This window comes from Dromiciops gliroides, chromosome 6 (assembly GCF_019393635.1).
Source record: "Dromiciops gliroides isolate mDroGli1 chromosome 6, mDroGli1.pri, whole genome shotgun sequence".
In the NCBI taxonomy this organism is placed as follows: domain Eukaryota; kingdom Metazoa; phylum Chordata; class Mammalia; order Microbiotheria; family Microbiotheriidae; genus Dromiciops; species Dromiciops gliroides.
This window is the reverse complement of record NC_057866.1, coordinates 171,309,314-171,328,708: the sequence shown is the minus strand read 5'-3', so window position 1 is coordinate 171,328,708 and position 19,395 is coordinate 171,309,314. Positions and strand designations below refer to the sequence as shown.

General features: G+C 36.5%; 1 protein-coding gene across 1 annotated transcript in view; it reads right to left on the bottom strand.

Moving 5' to 3' along the window:
* The window catches only part of GUCY1A1 (guanylate cyclase 1 soluble subunit alpha 1), a 91,134-nt gene that overhangs the window by 36,110 nt on the left and 35,629 nt on the right, over positions 1–19,395 (bottom strand). The window contains 3 exon segments of the mRNA XM_043973383.1: positions 4,360–4,421; positions 15,860–15,935; positions 15,937–16,233. Of these exon segments, the coding sequence (XP_043829318.1) occupies positions 4,360–4,421; positions 15,860–15,935; positions 15,937–16,112 (314 nt within the window). The 5' untranslated portion in view covers positions 16,113–16,233.

Here is a 19,395-nt window from a genome sequence, read left to right as displayed (position 1 = left end):
CACAATATCATTGCATCCTTAAATAGCCAAATGGAGTACATCTAAGTGGTGCAATGGATAAAGCTCTGGAGCTGTAGTTGGGACTTACTATATATGGAAGTTGCCTTGTCTCTGACTGTCTCACTTTCATGATGTATAAAATGAAGATATAATAGTACCTACCTTTCAGGATTATTGTGAAGATCAAATGAGATAATATTTATATAATCAGTCAGATAATCAGCATTTATTACTACTATGTGCCAGGCAATGAACTAAGTGCTGAAGATACAGAGAAAGACGCACACACACAAAAATCTTTTCTCTCAAGGACCTTGCTGGATCACTTCCAAAGAACTAATAAATCTTAAACTACTATATAAATGCTTCTATTATTATACTCCAGGAATTTTCACTGGCTGCTGCTCATGCTTAAAACACTGCACTCATCTCAGTCTCCTGATTTTCCAGGCTTCCTTCAAGTCTCAGCTAAAGTCTCACCTTCTGCAAGAGGCATTTCCTACTCATCCCCATTCTTGGTGTATTTTCTCTGAGATTATATCCAATTTGACCTGTGTATATCTTGTTTTTACATAGGTGTTTGCATGTTATCTCCTTGAAAATAGCAACTTTCCTCTCATTTCTTTGTGTCCCTAGCACTTAGCACAGTCTGGCATATAGTAGGTGCTTAATAAATATGTGGTTTTTTTAATTTTTACTTATGGTAAAGAGAGAAAGACCATAAGAAGTATTCACAAAAACTCAAAAATAGCACAACAACTTGGGGCCATTTAGCATTAGTAAAAATATACTGGGGGCAGCTAGATGGCGCAGTGGATAGAGCACCGGCCCTGGAGTCAGGAGGACCTGAGTTCAAATCCGGCCTCAGACACTTAACACTTACTAGCTGTGTGACCTTGGGCAAGTCACTTAACCCCAATTGCCTCACCAAAAAAAAAAATTCAAAAAAAAATGTACAAATAAAAATATACTTATATATGCTCACTAGCTTCTGAGGGGTGGTGAGTTATACAGCACAATATAGTAATTGTTTTTTCATAATGCTGGCTTTGAATAAAGAGGAAAACTGGAGTCTAAATATAGGCTGTGTCCAAATAGAGTTTGTACTCTTCATTTTTTTTCATTTTATTTTTAGTTCCAAATTCTTTCCTTCCTCCTTCACCAATTGAGAAGGCAAGAAATATAATACCCATTATACATATGAAGTCATGCAAAACACATTTCCACATTAGCTTCATTACAAAAGAAAGAAAAACAAAGAAAAATTGCTTTACATTGTTATCAGTCAATCAGTTCTCTCCCGAGAGGAGGATAGCAATTTTCATTGTAAGTCCTTTGGAATTATCATGGATCATTGTATTGATCAGAGTTGCTAAGTCTTTCACAATTGATTATTGATTCAATATTGCTGTTACTTTCTACATTGTTCTTTGGTTCTGCTCACTTTGTATCAGTTCATATAAGTCTTCCTAGGTTTTTGTAAAACCATCCCCTTCATGATTTCTTAAAGCACAATTGTATTCCATCACAATTTTATAACACTACTTATTCAGACATTTCCCAATTGATCAGTAGTACCTAAATTTTCAATTCTTTGTCACTATAAAAAGATACTATAACTATTTTTATACATATGGATCCTTTTCCTTTTATACTGATCTCTTTGAGGTGTGGAACTATTAGTGGTATTTTTGTATCAAAGAGTATGCACAGTTTTACAGCCCTTTGGGCAAGGAAGGGTCCAGTTGTTCTCCAAAATGGCTAGACCGGTTCACAGTTCAGTTCTACCAATAGTTCATTAATGTGCCTATCTTTCCACATCTCCTCTGCCATTTGTCATTTTCCTTTTCTGTCATGTTGGCCAATCTTATAGTTGTGAGATTGTACTTCAGAGTTTTAGTTTTCATTTCTCTAATTATTAGTTATTTAGAACATTTTATATAACTATTGATAGCTTTGATTTCTTCTTCGGAAAACTACCTGTCCGTATCCTTTGACCATTTATCAATTGATTATTATTTGTATAAATTTGTCTCAGTTTCCTATGTATAAAAGAAATAAGACCTTTATCACAGCAACTTGCTGTATATCCCCCCGCCATTTCCATTTTTCCTTCTAGTTTTGGCTGCATTAGTTAAGGCTACTCTCTTCAAATAACATCATTTTGAAATCAAAAAACTATGTATTTTATAAAAGAAGTAGACAAATTAACATGGATCCATGATCTCATTAATTTGAGTACACCCACAAATAGTTTTTATTGCAACCTACCCATGGCTTATTGTTCTGTATGATTCTCATGTATTTTCTCCCATACTTTCTCCAAAGGATGCAATTCAACATGCTGGGAACTTTCCTTAGATGTCTTTATAGTAGGAGTACAGTATGAAACAGTATGTAGGCTATCCTTTGCTTATCCTTTTCTCTTGCTACAGAACTGGCTCACTTCCTTTTTATCCAGCCACACATTTCTAGTCATATCTTTAAAGGTACTGCTTATGTGGAATTTTTCATTAATCATATGCCTGCCTCCAAGTTTCTCTTCATTGTCTTTGGATGGCCTGCAATTCTGATTCTCATCCATGATTTGGACTGGCAACTTGTCAAAGGTAGGAAAGTGGTCATGGATAATTCACAAAATATATACTGTACTAATGGCTACTGGAGAGCTGATTGCATTTAGAGTAAAACTTCCTATTTCCAAAATTAAGCCCTCTTCAATTCTTAGGTTTTCCACATAATTTTAGATCCAGCCATAGTAAAATGTGAGTAGGGAATTTCAATGATACTAAAGACATTATGAACCAAAACAAGAAACAAAAATTGGTCGTTATTCACATAGAATGCATTTGATGAACTAGTAATGTCTAAAAATGACCAGGCTTTTTCTTGTGTAAGTGTATGTAGAAGAGAAAATTGAAGCTACTCCATTTTGTCTGTAGTTCCTTTATTTTGTCTCTGATCCTGTTTGTGTTGCAACCCCTGCCCTTGCTTGTAACCTTCCTTATTACTGAAGCAGCAAGTATCTACAATAGTCCTATCTATTAAGGCAAGGCTATGAGAAACAGCTAACTCAAACAAGAGCCTTTCCTGATACATCCCCCCCCCAATCTTATCTGTAAAACCCCTTTAATAAGGCTTGCCCAATCATAAGGTGCCCCTTACCTAATTTGCCTTCCACCTAATTAAAAGCTATATATGCTTTGCCCTTTTGTTTCTTTGGGGAGTCTCCACCAGTGCAGGTAGGCCTCACTTACTGGTGAACTCAATATATTCTCATTGGTTCCTACATTTTTGGTGCTGGTTCAGGTTCTGGTCATGTTTTTAGTTTTGGTTTGATTCAGCATTGACAATTTTATTCACAAATGCTGAAAAACTTGGAAGACACAGCAAGATATTGAAAAGAAACAATGTATTGGAAAATGTTTGTCATGTAAAAACAAAAGGTATCCATAAACCTTTTTTTTCATATAAAAAAATCAGAAAGAGAAAGAGTGATAGAGATCAGTTGTAGGGTGGTAGTTATAAGTAACAATGGGTACAAAAAGATGCAGCTACTGACAATATAGAGAAAATTAGGGATGGAAAGAAGATTAAATAACTACAATCTTGGCAGGAAGGAGAGTCAATTGCTTGCAAAATGCCTCAATGTATGGTCTGGTGGAACAAGCACTGGACCTGGAGTCAAGAAACTCAATTTGAATCCTGGCTGTGTCACTCATTATCCAAGTAAAAAGAAGCAAGTTTCCTTATTTTGCTTAGTCTTGTTTTCTCTTTTGAAAATGAAGATAGGAATAGTGGCATTCTACCCAACTCATCAAATTGTATTGTCACATACTCTATACCACTGAATTATGATTAGGGTATATTTATTCTGTATGCAAGGGTGGGGGGGTGAGGTGAAAAACAGCTACCTACATAATTATTATAATATAAATAAAGGCAATAAAAGTAGTGGAGTTACAACTATAGAATATTTCAGTATGTGATTATGATTATGGTTAATATGCTCTATTAAAGATAGAAGAGTAAGGACATTATCTTTTTAAAAAGATTTCCACTAAAATGAAGAGAAAAGGCACAACCCTTAAAGCTTTATTCTGCTATCCAAAATATGCAAATATACAGAATAATTATCCCGACGATGTGTTTGAGAAGGTATTACCAGTATTTTTCCTCAGTATGTTTTATTATTCTCTCATCTTCATTTGCTTTTTAATGCATAGAACACAATGACCTCAGTAAAAGTTCTAACAATGTTATTGGAATTCTTTTCCATGAGTTACAAGCTTGATTTCCACCAACTAAAATGCTATTTATTCATTTTTGTTTCTGCATGTTAAAATGTTTTAAACTTACCTCTTCTCTTGTATTTTATGCTTTGTCAATGTTCGCTGAAGTGCAAGATACAGCCTTTCATACTATAAATAGAAAAAAAAAAAGAAAAGTTTAAAAATCCTTTCTAATGTCAATTCAAATTGAGGGTATAAATCAAAATGATTGAACCATGCCATTCTTATAAGATGAAGTACAAATAGTAGTGACAAATGGAATCAATTTCTACTACAGAAGCTGGTACTCATTTTCTGTTTTGTTTTGTTTTGGTTAACCTCATGAAAGACCAATAAGACATAGATACATATCATATCCTACAAACTTTATTCTTATGAATGGCTCCATCATCCTTCCCCTTCTGCCTCCCCTCCCAAAGTGAAAATATAGATTTCTGGTATGGTCATTTCAAACCTAGGGCCTGGGGTATCATTTAATGTTATTTCCCTGAATCATTATCTTCACATCAACAAGGATGTCCTATCCAAATTGACATGGCCCAAACCAACTCTTGAATCACCCCTTGAAAACTTATACTAAACTGATACCACTTCCCAGCTATAAAATTGCTGCCATTATTCCAGTCTGCATGATAGAAACATGGTAATCATCTTGGGTTCTTCCAAATTCTTTATCCTCTTAATCCATTCTATGGCCAAATTCTGTCAAATTCTTCCTTAAAAATCAGTCTTGGATTCTCCCTCACTCCTTTGCACTCTCTCTCTCTCTTGCTCTTGCTCTCGCTCTCTCTCACTCACTCTCTCTCTCACTCTCTCTCTCTCTCTCTCAAATTGCTAATGTATGGAAGAACTTCATAAGAATTAGATTTATCCCAAAGTGAAATGGGAGGCCTTAGCAAAGTAGTGAGTAGTGAGAATACTTCAAGGACAGGCTGAATGACCATTTGTAAAAAGGTAATACTTAGTCAGGTATGGTTGAAAAACATGGCCCCTCAAGTCTCTTTCAATTCTTAGAATCTATGAGATACTACTAAATTTATGGTTGGCAACACTTAGCTCTTTATAATTTTGTACTGCTAACTAACTATTTTACATATGCTGGGCTTTTCTCCCCCATCTGGACTGTGAATTCCTTATGGAAATGACCAGATCCTTCCTTTATATAATCCCAATAATGTGTTGGAAAATGCTATCCACATAATAAGGGCTTAAGAATTGAAAGATAGAAATGGAGAGATTAAGGTAAATGTAAATAAATGCCAACATAATTCTTAGATTCCTCACAGTCAACTATGATTCTTTTTCACTTGCACTGAGAAAAGAGAAGGTTGTTTTCTGGTTATTTATACTTAAAGTTCCAAATGGTTAAATGCATTAATAATAATAATAATACCAATATTTTTTTTACATATAAGGTATTTTATTTTTTCCATTACATGTAAAGATAGTTCTCAACTTTTGTTTATACAAGCTTTACAATTTCAGATTTTTCTCCCTCCCTCCCCTCCCTCCCCCCCTCCCCTAGACAGCAGGTAATCTGATATAGGTTATATCTATATTTCTATATACATATAGATATATCTATATACACATATATAATATAACACACATAATAACATTAATCCTATTTCTGCATTAATCCTGTTACAAGAGAAAAAATCAGAGCAGTGATGCAAACCTCAAAATAGAAAAAAAAAAAAACAACAGCACCCAAAACAAAAGAAATAGTATGGTTCAATCCAAAGTTCTTTTTTTTTTTCCTTGGATTTGGAGATCCTCTTCTATCATGAGTTCCCTGGAACTCTTCTGTACCATTTCATTGGTGAGAAGAATATAGTCCATTACAGTAGGTCAACACTCAATGTTGATGATACTGTGTACAATGTTCTTCTGGTTCTGCTCATCTCACTCATCATCAGCTCACGTAAGACCCTCCAGGTTTCTCTGAACTCCTCCTGCTCATCATTTCTTATAGCACCAATAGTATTCCATTGTATTCATATACCACAACTTGTCCAGCCATTCCCCAATTGATGGGCACCCCCTCAACTTCCAATTCCTTGCTACCATGTAAAGAACAGCTATAAATATTTTTGTACATGTGGGTCCCTTTCCCCCTTCCATGATTTCTTTGGAAAAAGACCTAAAAGTGGAATTGCTGGGTCAAAGGGTATGCACAGCTTTATCACCCTTTGGGCATAATTCCAAATTGCTCTCCAGAATGGTTGGATCAGTTCACAGCTCCACCAACAATGCATTAGTGTTCCAATTTTCCCACAGCTTCTCCAACATTTATTATCTTCCTTTTTTGTCATTTTAGCCACTCTAATAGGTGTCAGGTGGTACCTTAGAGTTGTTTTAATTTGCATCTCTCTAATCATTAGAGATTTAGAGCATTTTTTCATATGGGAATAGATAGCTTTGGTTTCTTCATCAGAAAACTGCCTGTTCATATCCTTGACCATTTCTCAATTGGGGAATGACTTGGATTCTTATAAATTTGATTTAATTCCCTATATATTTTAGAGATGAGGCCTTTATCAGAAGTACTGGCCTCAAAAATTGTTTCCCAGCTTTCTGCCTCCCTTCTAATTTTGGATGCATTGCTTCTGTTTGTACAAAAATTTTTTAATTTAATATAATCAAAATCATCCATTTTGCATTTCATAATATACTCTATCTCTTGTTTGGTCAAAAACTGTTTTCCTTTCCAAGATCTGATAGGTTACACTATTCCTTTCTCTCCTAATTTACCTATGGTATCATCTCTTATGTCTAAATCATGTATCCATTTTGACCTTATTTTAGTATAAGGTGTAAGATGTTGGTCTATGCCTAATTTCTGCCATACTATCTTCCAGTTTTCCCAGCAGTTTTTGTCAAATACTGAGTTCCTATCCCAGAAGCTGGAGTCTTTGGGTTTATCAAACACTTCATTACTAGTGTCATTTACTACTGTATTTCCTGAGCCTAACCTATTCCATTGATCTACCACTCTATTTTTTAGCCAGTACCAGATAGTTTTGATGACTGCCGCTTCATAGTAAAGCTCCAGGTTTGGTACCGCTAACCCACCTTCCTGTGAATTTTTTTTTCATTATTTCCCTGGATATTCTTGATTTTTTGTTTTTCCCAGATGAATTTTGTTATTATTTTTTCTAGCTGTATAAAATAATTTTTAGATAGTCTGATTGGTATGGCACTGAATAAGTAAATTAATTAGGCAGTATTGTCATTTTTACTATATTAGCTCTGCCTATCCATGAGCAATTGATATCTTTCCCAATTATTTAGATCTGATTTGATTTGTGTGAAGAGTGTTTGGTAGTTGTGTTCATAAAGTTCCTGGGTTTGTCTTGGCAAGTAGACTCCCAGTAATTTTATATTATCTACCATTACTTTAAATGGAATTTCACTTTCTATCTCTTGCTGCTGGACTTTGTTGGTCATGTATAGAAATGCTGATGATTTCTGTGGATTTATTTTATATCCTGCTACTTTGCTAAAGTTGTTAATTGTTTCAAGTAATTTTTGAGTTGATTCTCTAGGATTCTTTAAGTATACCATCATATCATCTGCAAAGAGTGATAGTTTTGTTTCCCTCCTTGCCTATTCTAATTCCTTAATTCCTTTCTCTTCTCTGATTGCTAAAGCTAAACATTTCTAGGACAATATTAAATAATAGGGGTGATAATGGACATCCCTGTTTCACCCCTGATCTTATTGGGAAGGCCTCTAATTTATCTCCATTGCATATAATACTTGCTGATGGCTTTAGGTAGATACTGTTTATTATTCTAAGGAAAGGTCCACCTATTCCTAAACTCTCTAGTGTTTTTATTAGGAATGGGTGTTTGTACTTTGTCAAAAGCTTTCTCTGCATCTATGAGATAATTATATGATTTTAGTTAGTTTTCTTATTGATGTGGTTGATTATGTTAATAGTTTTCCTAATGTTGAACCAGCCCTGCATTCCTGGTATAAATCCCACCTGGTCATAGTGTATTATCCTGGTGATCACTTGCTATAATCTCCTTGCTAATATCTTATTTAAGATTTTAGCATCAATATTCATTAGGGAAATTGGTCTATATTTTTCTTTCTCTGTTTTTGCTTTGCCTGGTTTTGGTATCACCACCATATTTGTGTCATAAAACGATTGGTAGAACTCCTTCACCTATTTTTCCAAATAATTTGTATACTATTGGAATTAATTGTTCTTTAAATGTTTGGTAAAATTCACCCATAAACCCATCTGGCCCTGGGGATTTTTTCTTAGGGAGTTCATTAATGGCTTGTTCAATTTCTTTTCTAATATGGGTTTATTTAAGGATTTTATTTCTTCTTCCGTTAACCTGGGCAGTTTGTATTTTTGTAAATATTCATCCATTTCATTTAGATTGTCAAATTTATTGGCATACAGTTGGGCAAAAATATTTCCTAATTATTGCTTTAATTTCCACTTCATTGTGGTAACATCATCCTTTTCATTTTTGATACTGGTAATTTGGTTTTCTTCTTCTTTTTTTAATCAAATTAACCAATATTTTAGCTATTTTATGGTTTGTTTTTTCATAAAACCAGCTCTTAGTTTTATTGATTAATTCTATAGTTTATTTTGCTTTCAATCTTATTAATTTCTATCCTTTATTTTTCAGGATCTCTAATTTAGTGTCTAATTGGGGATTTCTAATTTGTTCTTTTTCTAGCTTTTTAAGGTTGCATGCCCAATTCATTAATCTCCTCTTTCTCTTTTTTATTCATGTAGCATTTAGAGCTATAAATTTTCCCCTAAGTACTGCTTTGGCTGCATCCCATAGATTTTGGTATGTTGTCTCATTATCATCATTTAACTTCTTCTCTAAGAACTTGGATGCTATACCACTTGGCACATACATATTTAATATTGATATTACTTCATTATCTATAGTACCTTAAGTAAGATGTAATTTCCTTCCTTATCTCTTTTAATGAGATCTGTTTTTGCCTGCACTTTGTCTGAGATAAGGATTGCTACCCCTGCCTTTTTTACTTTAGCCAAGGCATAATATATTCTGCTCCAGCCTTTTACCTTTACTCTTTGTGTATCTCTCTGCTTCAAATGTGTTTCTTGTAAACAGCATATTGTAGGATTCTGGTTTTTAATCCACTCTGCAATTCGCTTCCGTTTTATAGCAGAGTTCATACCATTCACATTCACAGTTATTATTACTGACTGTCTATTCCCCTCCATTCTATTTACCCCCTTTGTACTTTTCCCCCCTTCTTTCACCCTATTCCTCCTCACTGACGTTTTACTTCTTACCCCTGCCTCCCCCGATCTGCCCTCCCGTTTTATCACCCCCCTCTCTTTTCTTTACCCTTTTCTCCCTTGCTTTTGTCCTCCCTTCTATCAGTCCCCCCCTTTCCCTTCCCCTTTTGTTTCCCTAAAGAATGAGTTAAGTTTCTTTATCCCAATGAACGTATATGTTATTCCCTCTTTGAGTCAAATCTAATGAGAATAGGGTTGAAACCATGTTCCCCCCTCCTTTCTTTCCCTCTATTATAATAGGTTTTTTTTCCACCTCTTCATATGATATAATTCATCCCATTCCACCTCCCCTTCCTCTCCTCCCCATAGACTCCTTTTTATCCCCTTAATTCTTTTGTATCATCACATCTAAGACAATTTATATTTATACCCTCTATATAAGTCCTTCTCTCTGCCAAAACATTACAGTTCTAAGAGTTATGAGTATTATCTTCCTGTGTAGGGATATAAACAGTTTAACCTAATAGGGTAACTTTTTTTCCCCTCTGTGTTACCTTTTTAAACTTCTCTTGAGTCTTGTATGTTGAGATCAAATTTTCCTATTCAGTTCTGGTCTTTTCACCAGGAAAGATTGAAAGTCCCCAAGTCATTAAATGTCCATCTTTTTCCCCCGAAAGAAAATGCACAATTTTTGCTGGGTAATAGATTCTCGGCTGCAATCCAATCTCCTTTGCCTTCCGGAATATCATATTCCAAGCCTTGCGGTCCTTTAAATGTTGAAGCTGCCAGGTCCTGAGCAATCCTGACTGTGGCTCCATGATATTTAAATTGCTTCTTTCTGGCTGCTTGGAGTATTTTCTCCTTCACCTGATAATTCTGGAATTTGGCTACATATTCTTGGAGTTTTCCTTGTGGGGTCTCTTTCGGTGGATTCTTTCAATGATGATTTTATCCTCTGATTCTATGATATCAGGGCAGTTCTCCTTTAATAATTTCCTGGAATATGATATCTAGATTCTTTTCTGGCCATGGCTTTCAGGCAGTCCAATGATTCTCAAATTGTCTCTCCTCGATCTGTTTCCAGATCAGTTGTCTTTCCAAGGAGGTATTTCACATTTTCTTCTAATTTTTTCATTTTTTGATTCTGTTTGACTGATTCCTGGTGTCTCATGGATTCCTTATCTTCCAACTGTCCCACTTTAATTTTTAAGGCATTGTTTTTCTTCAGTGAGATAATGCACCTTTTTTTCCATTTGGCCAAGTGAATTTTTTAAGGCAGTGTTTTCTTCAATGAGATTATGCACCTTTTTTTCCATTTGGCCAGATGAATTTTTTAAGGTATTGTTTTCTTCAGTGAGATATGCACCTTTTTTCCATTTGGCCAAAATGAATTTTTTAAGGCTTTGTTTTCTTCAGTGAATTATGTGCTTCCTTTTCCAAGCTGCTGATTCTTTTTTCATAGTTTTTCTTGTTTTGCTTTCATTTCTCTCCCCATTTTTTCTTCTACCTCTCATAATTGATTTTTAAAATCCTTTCTGAGGCTCTTCCAGGAAGGTTTTTTGTTCTTGAGACCAATTCACCTTCCCTCGTGAGGCTTCAGATGTAGGCAATTTGAGGCTATTATCCTCATCTGAGTTTGTGTTGGCTTCTTCCCTATGATACAGAAGCTCTCAATGGAGAGGGCTCTTTTTTGCTTCTTACTCATTATTGCAGCTTATTTATTTATTTTTAAGTTGAGGTCTGCTCTGGGGGCACCAGGGTCCTGTTTTGGGCTTCTTGTGCAGGGTATAGCTGCTGTGTGACCGGGTTTTTACTCTGAGACCTTTATGATGTGTGGAGATCCCCGCCCTGCACTTCCTGCCTGATTGTGCTCTCAGCCAGCCAGGTGCCAGACCCCGGCGTCTGATCCCGCCTGACCCGTTCGTGGCCCTCTTGGCTGGTGCAGGTAGGTTTTTCCACTGTCCTTCTTGGCCACCAGATTTTTGAACCAGGTTCCAGGGGCCTCAGTTGTTCAGCTGTGGCCCGCAGTTCTGCTTGACTTGCCCCGACCCCCTTGGCGCTGGGGTTGCTGCCCTGCGCTGGGCCTCCCTTTTACCCGAGTCAGACCGACCTTTTCCTGAAGTCTTCTAAATTATCTCTGGTTGGAGGACTGTGTCTCTCTGTCTCTTTGCAGGTTCTGTAGTTTCAGAATCCATCCAGAGGCTTGATTTAATGTTTGTTTGAGGGAACAGAAGGAGAGCTCAGGCAACTTGCTGCTTCCTCTCTGCCATCTTGGCTCAATACCAATATTTATATAAGCATTTTGCATATCCTTATATTGTTCACTCATCACAGCAGCCTTATGAGGTAGGTGCAAAAGTTATTTCTACTTCCATTTTACAAATGAAGACATAGGCTCATAGGGCTAAAGTGACATGTCTAGGATTACACAACTTGTAAGTACCTGAGGCAGGATGCAAAGTCCTATAAAGTCACTATCTTAGAACCAAGCAGAACAGAATAGAAAAGTCTTTTCTGTTTTAGATTATGCAATAATGACCATTAAGGAAAAAAAGAAAATGGGAATCTGAAGAAAAAGAGACTGTCCATTTGTTCTAAGAAAATACAAGTGCCAGCAAGAAAATTTCCACTGCGAACAAATTCTGACTGCCTAGAAAACAAAACAACTATCTGTTCCAATGCATTTTTTCTTATACTTAATAAAAATATCTCTACCAAAGTCCTATGCCCATACTTCCTCATGGCATGAAGGTGACCTTGGGACCTCCAATGTCATGCTAGCAGAGTATGAGCTCCATCTGATCTAGCATGATAAAAAGACATAGAGTAAAGGTCCAACTCCACTGTATGTTTGTTGTCTAAGGAATAATCTGCCAAGGAGGTTTAAAAGGGTTGGTCCCCAGAAAGTGGACCAGTAGTTGAATTTTTCAGGCATAAAACTCAAGAGGGTTGTCTATTAAGTCATGGAGGGATTATGATTTGTACACCAATGAAAAAATAAATCACTGAGTACTAAAGGATAGGACTAAGCAACATGTGAACACTAACAGTCTCTTTCCTTAACTTAAAGAGTTGTTCATATTCATATAATTTTCCTGGGCCTTCTCTCATTCTCTTCCTAGGAGAATTAAAGGAGCCTATCTTCTCAGCATGATGTGGCACATAAAAAGCAATGTACCTGTAATTCAGAGTGAGCTGTTTTTCTAATCCTGGCTACAGGGTTTTATCAACTGGATAACTATGTGAGTTATTTGAATTCTCTGAACCTTAGTTCTCTTCACATCTAAAATGGAGATAATGATATGTACACTATCTATCACCCTCACAGCTTGGTTGGGGAAAAGCAGTCTAAAAGCTAAAGCAAGAGATCTAAATGTGAGGTTGTTGATATCCAAATCTTTCCCTCCCAAGCTCCAGTGCACTTTCTTATGAGAGGCAACAGAAAGCAGAGCACAGAGAGTAGACTAGCGAGTCAGGAAGAATTAGATTCAAGTTAAGCCTCTGACACTTATCAGCTATGTGACCCATAGGGCAAGTAAGGAAGCCAAAGTTTCCTTGGATGCTAACACTTTTACTACCTACTTTTACTACCTAGGGGTTGTTGTGAGGTTCAAAGGAAATAAGGAAAACAAAGCAATATGAACTTTAAAGTGCTATATAAATGCCAGTTGTATCATCATAATTGTTATTCCACCTATCTTTCTTTTTGTTATTGTGGGTTTTTTTGTTTGTTTTGTGGGGCAATGAGTTAAGTGCCTTTCTCAGGGTCATGCAGCTAGTAAGTGTCAGGTGTTTGATACTGGCTTTGAACTCAGATCCTCCTGAATCCCCAGGGGTTGTGCTTTTATCCCACTGCACACCTAGCTGACCCCTCCACATATCTTTCTCTGGACCTCTTTGAGTTCCTATAACATCCATTGTCTGTACCACTGATTTTGGAACTGTCATAAGGTGCCATATAGTGGCAAGGTGGTTAGAGTACTAGACTTAAAATCAGGAAAACTTGAATTCAAATCCTGCCTCAGAAACTTACTGGCTATGTGATCCTTGTCAATTTCCTTAACTTCCTCATTGTCAGTTCTCTCAATTGTAGAATGAGGATAATCATAGTATCATACTTCACATAGTCATGGTGAGGATCAATGAGGCACTTTTCAAACAGTAATGCACTTTGAATACTAGGTATTATATTATTATGTAAATATTTTATTTACTTTTTCTCAACTAAGAGGTTTAGAGGCAGGGCTACATCATAATACTTTCCTTTTTTCCTTTTTTTTTTTTTTTTGTAATATTGACCACGATGATTAGATTGATCTCATCCTTGTAGGAACAAGATGTGTGATTTTGCACAGACTGGACCTGTTCAGAAATTCTGTTTCTTTTGCTTCCAAATGAAGAATTTAGATTGGATGATCTCTGATGTCCCTTCCAGTGCTATTTTTTTTCCTGAGGTACTATTCTAATATATCATGGACATACACAGGATACAATCCATAACAAAAGGGAGATATGAAGAAGAAGACTCAGAAGGTAACATGAAGAAGCATCAGAGTAAATATATCATCAAAGAACTGCATGATTCACAGGGTAAGGTGGTGCAGCCTGTGTGCTCCTCTATGTTCACTCCAATGTCAAAGAAAGTGACAAGGTACCCACAAGTTGGGTAAATCTCCTGGCATGAACTTTTGAGAAAACATGAAGAAGAGCCGCATAGGACAAGGCTGCAGTGTAGATAAAGCAGTGGGCCTGGAATCAGTAAGACATGAGTTTCTAATCCAGCCTCAAACACTATCTTTGTGGCTCTGAGCAAGTCACATAACCTCTGTTTGCCTCAACTGTAAAATGGCGATAATAACAACACCTACTTCCCAGGATTGTTGTGAAGATCAAATTAGATAATATTTGTAGAGAATTTAGCATAGTACCAGCACATGGTGGGTGCTGTATAAATAACTATTATCACCACCACACCACCACCACCATCACCATCACCACCACAAGATGGGTAGGTAGAGGTGAAATGAGATCTACATCATTGGAGGGAATATTCAGATGGATGAGATCACAATCCATTTGAGTATTTGAATCTGATCACAAAAATTGGGTGAATAAAGGAATAACAATCCATATGAATGTATCCACCAGATCTTTTTGTCCCATTGGTTAGAGATTAAGCTTTGTCAATACTTTGTATAAGCCTGTGAAGGGAAATACCATGTGAATTTCGATAAGGAGAGAAAATATTAAGTGTTGGAAAAGTATTGGCTCTGGAGTCAGAATATCTATGTTTCAATCACACTGCTGATATAATTTGTATGAATTTGGGCAAGTTATTTAACCTGTCTAGGCTTCAGTTTCCTTCTTATATAAGATGAAAAGGTTGTACTAAATGGTCTCTGACAGGGCTTCTTAAACTTTTTCCACTCATGAACCCTTTTTGCCAATAAATTTTTATGCAACTCTGGATATATAGGTATATAAATAGATGTACATAAGGTTTTACTGTTGCCAAATTTTGCACAACCCCGTATTCAGTTACGTGATGCCACATGGGATCATGACCCACAGTTTAAGATGCTGGTGTCCTATGAGACCTATGGTTTCTTTTTCGGTCACACCCCTCCCTTACCCCCTTCATGCACTGTATTCCCTGGAGTAAGCAGAAACACTCTCTCTATTTCCACTTGGCTATTGAGATACTTAAGGGTCTCAGGAGAATTTTGGATTTACAGGCATTCCACCAAAATGAAGATGTGACAGTTACTAAAACCTCAATATGTCACTATGAAGTGCACTCTCCTTTTTATAATCAAGGAAGTGACAAGAGCCAGCAGCTATTATGGGTTAGTGACTAGAGTAACTGACTCCATATCAGGCAATCTCCAATAAAACCAAATATATAATCAGAGAGGGTGGAGAAGCTGTTTTTGAAACTCCTCAGCCCCCGTAGGCTCACGTTTTGCTACTTGGAGCTCCTGGAAGAAGGAAGCTTAAAAAAAAAAAGAAAAAAAATAAGGAGTTTCATGTTTTTTTCTCTTTTGTTTTGCAGGGCCATGGGGGTTAAGTGACTTGCCCAGGGTCACACAGCTAGTAAGTGTCAAGTGTCTGAGGCCAGATTTGAACTCAGGTACTCCTGAATCCAGGGCCGATGCTTTATCCACTGTACCACCTAGCTGCCCATGTTTTTGGGTTTTTTTGGTTTGTTTTTTAAATGAAGGTTATGGATTGATTTTAAATGAATTCACAATCTTCCCGGTCAACTTCAAGAGGCAGAAATTAAAGGGATAAATACTACCAAAGTGTCCCTATTTACCTCAGGGAAGATCAGTTTGCAAATGCTCTCTGCTAAAGTGTGCAGATACACTCGGCTTCGGCTGGTCTTTCTTGAGGAAGATTGCACGGACATCTTTCTCAGTAACTTCCTTGCAGACAGGTAGGGCTGCCTTACAACCATCAGCTCTGTCTGCACCTTCCTCTTCATGTTCTTCTGAGACATGGCCTTGAGTCAGTAAAGAGAAAGGACACTCTCCAGTAATCTTAAGATCTTTCAGCTTGGTGCAGAACATCCTCTGGGCAAATTTTGAGGCTACTGAGTGCCCTCCTCCTTGGCTGTGCTTGTGATCTTCTAACTTGTTAACTGGAAATTCAGAGACACCAACAGACTGATGAATCCAGAGGCTTCAATGTCTATTTGCAAAAGAAAGTAGAACAGAGACAACTATTTTAGAAGCTTGTCATAAAGGGAAAAAAATGACACTTTCAGCTACACTATTTAGTGTACTATTTTTTTTTTTAAGTGAGGCAATTGGGGTTAAGTGACTGTGCCCCAGGGTCACATAGCTATTAAGTGTCTGAGGCCGCATTTGAACTCAGGTACTCCTTGAATCCAGGGCCAGTGCTCTATCCACTGTGCCACCTAGCTGCCCCCTTTAGTGTACTTTTTATGAAATGAAAGGACTTGATTTGGTAAAGAACCAAAGAATTCCTATGAGGTTAAAATTATTTTTGGTGGTTGTTGTTTGCATGATATCATAATATTCTACTAGAGAAAAATATTCTGATAGTTACAAGATTTATTTCCCATAATTATTTAAAATAAAATAGTAAAATTTTTGTGCCAAATTATTTCCCCCCCCAATTTTTCTGAAATTTCTTTGGTCCTAGTCCCTTTTTTTAAAATTTGTTTATTTTTGGATTTCGTGAGGCAATTGGGATTAAGTGACTTGCCCCAGGGTCACACAGCTAGTAAGTGTTAAGTGTCTGAGGCTGGATTTGAACTCAGGTCCTCCTGACTCCAGGGCCGGTGCTCTATCCACTGTGCCACCTAGCTGCCCACAGTCCTAGTCCTTTTAAAAGATTTTTTTTTGCCAGGCAATGAGGGTTAAGTGACTTGCTCAGGGTCACACAACTAGTAAGTGTAAAGTGTCTGAGGCTGGATTTGAACTCAGGTCCTCCTTAATCCAGGGCCAATGCTTTATCCACTGCACCACCTAGCTGCCCTCTTAAAAGATCTTTTAAAGATGTTTATCAAGAAAACAGATAGATGTAGACACAGAGAGATACTGAGAATGCTCCAGCACAGAAGTGAAGTCCCCTACCAATACTATATCATATCTCTATGTCACATTTGTGATCTACTTCTCCAAAACACTGAACTCTTATCTACTTCATTCTTCTGTATAGGTAGTTTGTAGGATAGTCCTAAAACAGTAGTACATATATTATCTGCTCTATTGAGCCTGTCTACAATGGTCCCCACCCTGGGCTCCTCGATGTTTTTTATCTAACTTGAAATCCTTACCATAAAGTGTTACACTATTTCCCATTTTATCCATACACTTGATCCTCACAACAATCCAGTGAAATAGACAATGCAGATATCACTATCATTCATATTTTTTTACAAATGAAGTTTAAAATCAAAGGAATTTATTCTAGATCACATGGGCCTAGTCAAGGTTATGCTAGAATGAGAACTCATGTATTTTGGTTCATAATCTAGTATGCTTTACACTATATAGGCTACTCTCCTAGAAAAAAGAAAGTGAGATGAGGATGAAGATGTAGAAGATAGTGAAGCAAAATGGAATCAATGCTCTACTCTTTGTTGTGCAGCAATGACATCTGTCATCACCCCTTTATCACAGTCCATTCAACAAGCAGTAATTATTTATGCTACTTTGACATTGCTACGTGACCAGATTAAAGAAATACCTTACATGTAATATTCTATGATCTTGTTGAATAATGATATATGCATTGAAATAAAATTTATTCGGGGGGGGCAGCTAGGTGGTGCAGTGGATCAAGCACGTGCCTTGGATTCAGGATGATCTGAGTTCAAATCTGGCCTCAGACTTAATACTTACTAGTTGTGTGACCCTGGGCAAAGTCACTTAACCCAATTTCCTCACCAAAAAGAAGAAAAAAGAAAGAAAGAAACTTATTCATCTCACCTAAAACTCCTTCCAGTCATACCTAACTTTGCACTTAGTCTTAAAAATTATAGTTCAAATATATATTAATTCCATTATTAATCCTCCAACTCAAAGGACTTAAAATTCTCTCAAAATTGATCTCTTTGATATTTCGCTCCCATAATTTAACATTGATGAGCTGATTATCTTCTCAGAATCTAAATGTAATCCAAAATTATGGCTATTTCATTTCCTTCCAGAGCTATGGGGAAGTATAATCATAAATGTAAACATGTGATAATAATAGGTCCAATTGTATATGATATGAGATACAATGAGGCAGAAAGGAAATAATAGAAGTAAGGAAGACTGCATATTTTGGAAGGGCAAAAATGAGTTTCACAATTTGTAACTTTGCATCATTATGCATAATTCTATTGTTGTAATGTTTATAAGGCTTTTCCTTACAATAACCCATTGAGGATATGTAAAGTACTATTTTGTCCATTTGACAGAGGAGGAAATACTTGAAACAAAGAAAAAGAATTATCCCAAGTAGACCACTGGAATGACGTCAGAGCACTTACAGTCAGAAAGAGTGTACTATATACCAAATGAACTTCCCTCATTTCACCCAGCAGAAAGCTCCTACTCTTAAAGAGCCACATCTAAGAACCCTCTTATGCTCTCTACATTGTCCCCTTTCCTAATCTCTAATGTCTCGTTCAACCATTATCTCTTTCCAAGATGGACAGTTCTTATTGTTATCCATTTACATTCTATAAGCATGTATCCTACATTTAGCTCATTATAGCATATCATTATTTATTTACTTGCTTCAAACCTGAGTTACTCTTTATAAGCTGAACATATAAGGCATTTGGATGCAAAAGATTTTAACATAAATTACGCAGTAGTACATGTAGATGTATGTGGAAAACAGACATGGCCACAAAGGGAAACAGTATGGCACGTGTTAAGATGTGCCTTATTCCAGAATTTGGAGGAAAAAAAAAATGTGCCTATTCCCTTAAAAAGTTAGTTCAGCAGATGAATGAATACCATAAAAGGGAGATGTATGATATTCTTTAGACTCCCTAAAACATTATATTTTTGTGCTTGCTGTTGGACTGGATTGTGCACTAATTAAACTCCTTGCATTAAGCTAATTAAAAATTCAATATCGGGCAGCTAGGTGGCACAGTGGATAGAGCATCGGCCCTGGAATCAGTAGTACCTGAGATTCAAATCCGGCCTCAGACACTTAACACTTACTAGCTGTGTGACACTGGGCAAGTCACTTAACCCCAATTGCCTCACTAAAAAAAAAATCAATATCAAACATAAAAGTATATTTAATTTTAGTGGGGGATTTAGAAGCTGATTATGTCAGATTGTGGAAATTATTAAATACTAAAAAACAACTAATAAG